The 6,772-nt window shown below is 54.3% G+C and overlaps 1 protein-coding gene across 1 annotated transcript; it reads right to left on the reverse strand.

Moving 5' to 3' along the window:
- Positions 1–625: 625 nt before the first annotated feature.
- LOC125514116 (sucrose:sucrose 1-fructosyltransferase-like) lies at positions 626–3,799 on the reverse strand. The gene is made up of 3 exons (XM_048679379.1): positions 3,257–3,799; positions 2,274–3,157; positions 626–1,429 (listed from the first exon to the last, which is right to left on the reverse strand). Exons 1-3 carry the CDS (start codon positions 3,693–3,695, stop codon positions 731–733), a joined length of 2,022 nt encoding a protein of 673 aa, XP_048535336.1. The 5' UTR covers positions 3,696–3,799; the 3' UTR covers positions 626–730.
- Between the last annotated feature and the right edge of the window lie 2,973 nt (positions 3,800–6,772).

A 6,772-nucleotide genomic window follows, 5' to 3' on the forward strand; every position in this document is an offset into this window, starting at 1 on the left:
AACAAAGACAACCATGTCATTAGTACTACTCCCTCCGATGCAAAATAAGTGTCGCAGTTTTGAACTAACGTTTGGATTGGAGGGAGTACAAGAAAATGAACAAAACACCTACTCAAAATTAGAATTAGTGAACATTTTTCTTTGATGTCGGAAATATAAGCGCATACCATGTGAGTCCTCCAGGTCAGTCTGGATCAAGGATTTTACTCTTGGTCGATAATTTTGTTAACCAAACCGGTCACCAGTTTTTCTGGTCCACCCCAAGAAACTATATTACCATTTGATTTTTTTTTTGTTGAAAATTTGAATTTGAACGCAAAACCTGGAACAAATAAAGCGAGGACGGTCGTATTGGCTGAACTGTGTTGTGGCCGTAGTCGTAATCAGCAGTGTAGGTGTCATGAAGGTCCTGAGATCAAAAATCTCCAACTAGGATGTGGTTCTTCCTTGCTGTAACACCGTGGTAGGATGATTTTTCCTGCATTTATCGGGCATAAATATACTTATTATTTAGCTAAAAGCATTTGAATTCAAAATTTGTTTAAAGTTATCTTGGTGGCCATTGGTAGAAAACAGAAATGAGAAAAAAAGACTTGGTAGAGATGGATCAGACAACGCAGAAAAGTTGCAACGAAGAAATGGGAGCGACCTTCCTTGGTCTAAAAACAGTACATACAATGTGCTATCTATCATATTTTTACTAAACAAAAATAATATTTGCACTTTCTTTTTACATTGAGGCCATGTAGGCCTGATTGTAGGAGGAGTCCATCTCATGGACGACGAGCCTCGTGACGTTGACCCGGGCGCTGGTGGCGTTGTTGAAGAGGTAGACCCCAGCGTTGGCATAGATGGCCTCCGTTGGGTACACCCGTGACGTCGCCGTCAACCTCCCGCCCATTGCAAAGCTCTCAACAATGGAATGGTCCACTAGCACCCTCATCGTAAACTCCTCGCCATTGAGCACGGGGACAATATTGCCTACGACCCTCTTGACAATATCGTTGGCATGAGATGAGCGCATCTCGTCATGGCAGAAGTGTGTGCGCAAGCCGCCGTCGAGGCTTCTGGCCACGTAGAAGTAGACGCCGGTCCGCTCCATGTCACCACCATGGCGCCTGGCATCAGCAAGCACAAGGAGACCGAAGGGACCGAGTGTGCCCCGTCCAGTCGTGCCACCGCTGGTGCTGCAGTTGTAGCCGATATCCGCCTCCTTGGAAGCGGCGACGTCAAGCTGGTCAAGACGAAATGTGGCCTCGATGTCGAGCTGGGTGGCACGGTGAAGGCTGAGTGGGAATACGGAGCCATGGTCGACGGTAACGCCTCCAAGGTTGGTGGAGTTGGTCCGGAGCGTCTCCACCTCCTCCACCGGCCACTGCAGGAGGTTGCTCCCCGTCTTGGTGTCCAGCACCACCGTGCGAGGGATCGACTGCAACAGTAACAACAGAAAACATTAGCAACTTTTCAGCAAAGAAACCTCTTGGTACCAATCATTTTGACAGCATATAAAGAAATAGTTAACTGCGGGGCAAGCAGACAAGACTTCCCTTTTTCTTGTCTAATCCTAGTTTTGTGCAGACAAGACCACATGGTGGTGCATGATTGATTCATGGGTATGAGTTTTGCTTTTGGGACACACACAACTAGCTAGTTGCATTGGTGTATATTGTACTACTCCATTATATCCAAATAAAGGGCATTACCAACTGTCACAATTGAACTACTCGATCATCCATTTCAATTCATTCTATCATTGTTTCCTTTTCCTTGTAGTATCCTCACTGTAACTCAAGACAAAGACATCCCTCTTCTTGTCTAATCCCAGTTTGGTTCGTGCTAACAGAAATTATGTTTGCTTATTATATCCAGTGAGGTGGTTCTTGGCATGCCACTAGGCCACATGGGGTGTGCAGAGTTTGTTTGTTGGACACATCCACAATGGCATTGCGCATTCAAAGTATCTCAACAGTAGCTGGAACTCTTTGCAAGCTGAAGGAAACTAAGGGACACTTGACAACGAGATGACAGCAACATCTCTTTAGCTGCTATCTATCTATAATTCGTGCCAGGTTGCAGCTATTATCATTTGCAAGCCCATGTGCCCATGGCACACAGCCCTTCAATCATTCCGACGTGTATGTGAAACCCAACAAAAAGTGCATGCAACGCTCCTAACCATGCAAGTTTGTGCTAAAAAAGCGATAGTGCACAAAGAATCAATTAATGGAGGTGTTAATCAATCACTTGAAGAAGACGATGAAAATGTCAAGTACCTGGAGGGAGGCCCATCCCTTGGCGACATCAGCGTGCTCGGAGTCGGTCTCACCGACCCACCCCCACAGCACACGCCGCTTCTTCGCCGGATCATAGAACGTCTTGGACGCATAGAACTTTCCCCAGTCATACCTCAGCCCAATGCCGACATCGGCATCGGCGTCCAATGGCGTCCATGTGTTCTTTGCCGCGTCATACCTCCCCAACGCATAGTAGTCGTGCCGGTCATCGTCAGAGCTCTCCTTCATCACGTGCAACACATCGTCACCGCCATTGGTGGACGCCGCTGCCACTACCTCTGTCATGTCAATGCCCCTTTTACCACCGACCGGGTACAAATCAATGCACTCCCACATACCCGTCCCCGGAACACGGTGAAGCAACCCGGGGACAAGCTCATAGTTGATGAAATCATTGGTCTTATAGGTCATGACCATGCCGGCATGGCGGTCATCCTTGGAGCCGATGACGAGCCGCCATGTGTCATCTGAACCGTCAAACCACGCAGTGGTCGGGTCCCTGAAGTCCTTCTCCCCGACGCCCGGTGGCGGGTACATCACCGGGTTGTTCTCATACTTGGTCCAGTTGATGAGCAAAGGGTCGAAAGGGTCGGTGGGGAAAGCCAAGCATTGGACCTGGACCGATGCGTTGGTGGAGCCGGTGTAGAGCATGACGATGCGGCCGTCGGGGAGGACGGTGGCAGAGCCTGACCAGACGCCATTGATGTCATACCATTGGTCAGGGGACATTGCCACGGGGAGGTGGCGCCACCGGACCAGGTCGCGGGAGGCGGCGTGCCCCCAGGCGATCTTGTTGCCCCAGATGGCACCGTCCGGGTTGTATTGGTAAAAAAGGTGGTACCATCCCTTGTAGTACACGGGACCTGCACTTGCATTTTGCATCAAAGAATGAGTTTTGCATCAACAAGATTACAGCAACAAGTATGCATGGCATCGGTAACAATGGCGGAAATGTTACGTACCGTTGGGGTCGTTCATCCAGTTCTTCTCGGGCTGGAAGTGAAAACCCGTGCGCTGCCACTGGAGCATGGCATTGCTCCACGGGAACGCGTTGCCGCCGGCGTCCGCCCCAAGCATGCCGCCGTGGGCGCCGGCGCCGGACGTCTTCTCTGACACACCGGACTCAGGGCCCCGGCTGCTGGTGCTCATCGGCGCCGCGTCGACCGTTGTCTGGTGGTCAGACATGACGACGATGCCACCGGCGGGCAGCTGGCCGTTGACCCTGACGCCGGCGAGCGCGGCGACCACGAGGAGCACGACTGCCGTCGCCAGCAGCAGGGCGGCACAGAGCGGGCCTGCAGTCCGGTGCGCGCGCCCCACCGTGGTGGCGGCCTCGGCATCCTCCGGCAGTGGCGCGTAGGAGCACGGCAGGGGCGCTGAGCCGCCGTCTCTGGCCTCCATTGGCACAAAATTGAAGTGAAACGCAGAGGAAAGATTAGTGGAAGTGATTAGTGGAAGCTCCCCTGCTAATCTTAACAAAAGAGGAAGAGGATGTGTGTGTTTGCCGAGGAGCTTCTCCTTCCCATTTTATAGTCTCCATGCCACCCGTTAGCGGCCTAGCTGGCGCGGCCTCATTGGCCGGTGGCGGCATCCACCGCCGCGGGCCCGGAGTGTCAGTGCTAATCATCATCTGTCCAGGCCATGTTATCCAGCTCGAGCCTTGTCGCACTCACTCATTGTTCCGAGAAACTCTACTGGCAGTACTAGCTAGTGGCTCTGGCTGGATCATTATATTCTTTACGTAGTACTCCCTCCGTCCGGGAAAAATTGTCTCCATGACATTTCTGTGTTCAGAATTTCAGATCGTTCCATGATCCAGTTGGATTATAGATTCCGCTGAGAGCGAGAGAACCGAAACCGCTGCTCATGGGGTCGATCGATCATGGCGCCCCAGCTAATTTAGCTTAGAACATCTACAGCCCGACTAGATAAATTCAGACACTCAAACGCCCGCGGGTCAAGATGGCAACGGGGACGAAACCCATTGGGTTTTGCTTGCCCAAACCCATCCCCACGAGAAAATCACAAACCCGTCCCTGTCCCCATCAACGTGTGCTGGGTTAAATTTTTGCCCATCTCCTAAACCCACCGGGTTTTCAAAACCCACGAGGAACCCGTCCCCACGAGCAGTCAAAGAAAACAATAACATTTAGAAGAAAAACAGAACCATATTACAGCAGTAGGCGACGGCTGGGGGATCTAGGTTTAGGTTTAGGTGTCGTGTTGTGCGGGTGAGAGAGTCCTAAAGAGCGAGCAACACTGCAGCGACCGAGCGAGGGGTTTGTTTGTACTCTAGGGCCTCGACGCTGTGGGGCTCGGCTACTCGGGCACTGTGGCTTTGGGCTACTTGAGTCAAGATGGATCGGTGCGTGCTAAATAATGTATTTTGACGGGTTTCAGATTCGGATAGTACTCAAACGGGTTTAAACCCGCTAAACATGACGGGTTTTATAATGTACCCACGAGCAGCCCCGCGGGGATAGAAAGTCGTCCATCCCCGTCCCGTAATTGGGTAAAAACCAGCGGGGACGCGGGTTTCGGGGCCCTATTACCATCTTGACCCGCAGGCATGTCCGTAGGCGGTGACTGATTACTCCGCAAATTTGCTCTTCTGCATCCGGATACTTCATAATAAAAATCCTAAATCTATACGAAAGCATGCAAAGAAAAAAAATCACGTACTACGTAGATCAACTACTCTAGTCCTTATCGAAGATGTCCACTATCTTCGTGCCCAGCTCCGTGTACATGGGTGGTAGCCATAGCTCCGACTCCTCCGGCTTCTCCGCGTCGACCTCCGCATCCATCTCCGCTTCGACCTTGTCGAAGAGCGCGTCGGTTGCCGCCCGTTCCTACCTGATAAATCATCGGTTGGCCTCCACATAGGCCTCATCCTGGATGGATTCCAGGATGGCATGTTCTCTGACATCTCGTCCGCTTGGGCGACGGCGAACTCTGCCTCCGCGTCCTTCATGATGAAGTCCGGAGCCGGCGCCAGCTCCTGCTCCGGCTGCTCCGCCTCGTCCTTCTCCTCCACGTCCATCGGATCCTGCAACTACTCCTCTCCATCCTCCTCCTCTGGCTCCAGCGAGTCTGGAGGCAGCACGTCAGCGATGCTAGCGGGGCACGCGGCGCACCTCGCCCAGATCTCCTCCTCGATCTGGTACCGACGCTCTGACGTGAGCACAGTGTAGGTCATGATCTTTCACCAAACCTTGGCTATGCCGAAGAGCGTGGAAGAGCGGCGGAGCGAGAGAGAGGAGGTGGATAGGCTCGGGCTAACCACGCGGAGAGGGAGGAGGTGGATGGGCTAGGGTTGGGGGATGCCGGCCAGCTTAAATAGCCGAATTTGGCCTCGAGCGGCGAGCCGGACCGGCTCCACAAGGTGTTCACCCCCCCCCCCTCCCAAGCCACACACCGGAGGAGATGTCTGTCGAACTGTCAGGTTTCCGGGAGATTCTGCATGGGACCCCATAGTCAGTCCAACGTGGCAGGCGCGCCCGGGCGACCCATATCCTCCCCATATTTGGGCTGGATATGAGGAGTGGTAGTCAGGCTGGGCGTTTGAGACCCATTTAAGGCACCCGTCTGGATCGAATTTTTGTGACCGATCAATGACTGGGCCATCCGTCCGGGCGTCTGAGACGGGTTTGGGGCGTCCGACTACAGATGCTCTTAATTAGCTTTGGCCATCTCTAACTCGGTCCCCAAAATGGACACATCTAGATGCGGAACCGGCCGTCCTTGTCTCCTAAATGTCCTTTTTATAAAGATCGTAACAATCGAATTAATTATAGAGGCGAGAGCGAGGGGATGATCTTTACGAAAAACGCCCCCCCCCCCCCGCAGCCCCCGCGTCGTCCGCTCGGGCGACTCGGGAGGCGACTAGGGTTTCCGCCCAGCACCGCCACCCCTCACCTCCTTCCCCCTCGTCGCCACCCGAGGTGGCCGCCGGAAAGCCATGCGCGGTCGCCGGTGACGGTGGCGGCGAGGCCCTGCTCGCTCCGTTCCTGGCGGAGGACTCCGGATCTGGGGCGGCGGCGCCCTCCCGGCTGGCGGCGTCCGTGGGTGGTCCTAGCCGGCGTTCCCGACCACGCGGGTGGTGGGACGGCGGCGGGTGGTGGCCGCGGCGTGGAGATCCCCCTCCTCGTCAGATCTGAGGTTCGACTCCCCTCCCCTTCAGCTCCCTCATCCTTGCCGGTTCCAGCAGCTTCGGTCGCCGGATTGGTGTGGATGGGTGCCCGGTGGTGCAGTTTTGGGACCGTGGGAAACCACTGGTCGGCTGGTCCGGCCCGGCAGCAGCGACGCCCTTGGGCGCCGCCCTTCCTCCTTGGAGGTGCAGCTGAGATCCCAACCCTATCCACCCCCGCTCCCCTCCCAGGTGAAAGCCCAAAATCCTTCTTGGATTGGGCGGTGATGGCGCACTGCGCGTCGTGCCCTCCTTGGAGGCGCCGCCTGGGGAGTGTGCGTTCGGGTGA

This window comes from Triticum urartu, chromosome 6 (genome assembly GCF_003073215.2).
Source record: "Triticum urartu cultivar G1812 chromosome 6, Tu2.1, whole genome shotgun sequence".
In the NCBI taxonomy this organism is placed as follows: Eukaryota; Viridiplantae; Streptophyta; class Magnoliopsida; order Poales; family Poaceae; genus Triticum; species Triticum urartu.

What these genes read in the sequence shown, in the direction of transcription:
- LOC125514116 (XM_048679379.1), bottom strand. Translation starts at nt 3,695, where the DNA reads ATGGAGGCCAGAGACGGCGGCTCAGCGCCCCTGCCGTGCTCCTACGCG. An exon ending in CTGGATGAACGACCCCAACG is followed by an intron (nt 3,158 to 3,256) that starts GTACGTAACATT and finishes ATGCAAGTGCAG; the next exon opens with GTCCCGTGTACTACAAGGGA. An exon ending in AGGGATGGGCCTCCCTCCAG is followed by an intron (nt 1,430 to 2,273) that starts GTACTTGACATT and finishes TTACTGTTGCAG; the next exon opens with TCGATCCCTCGCACGGTGGT.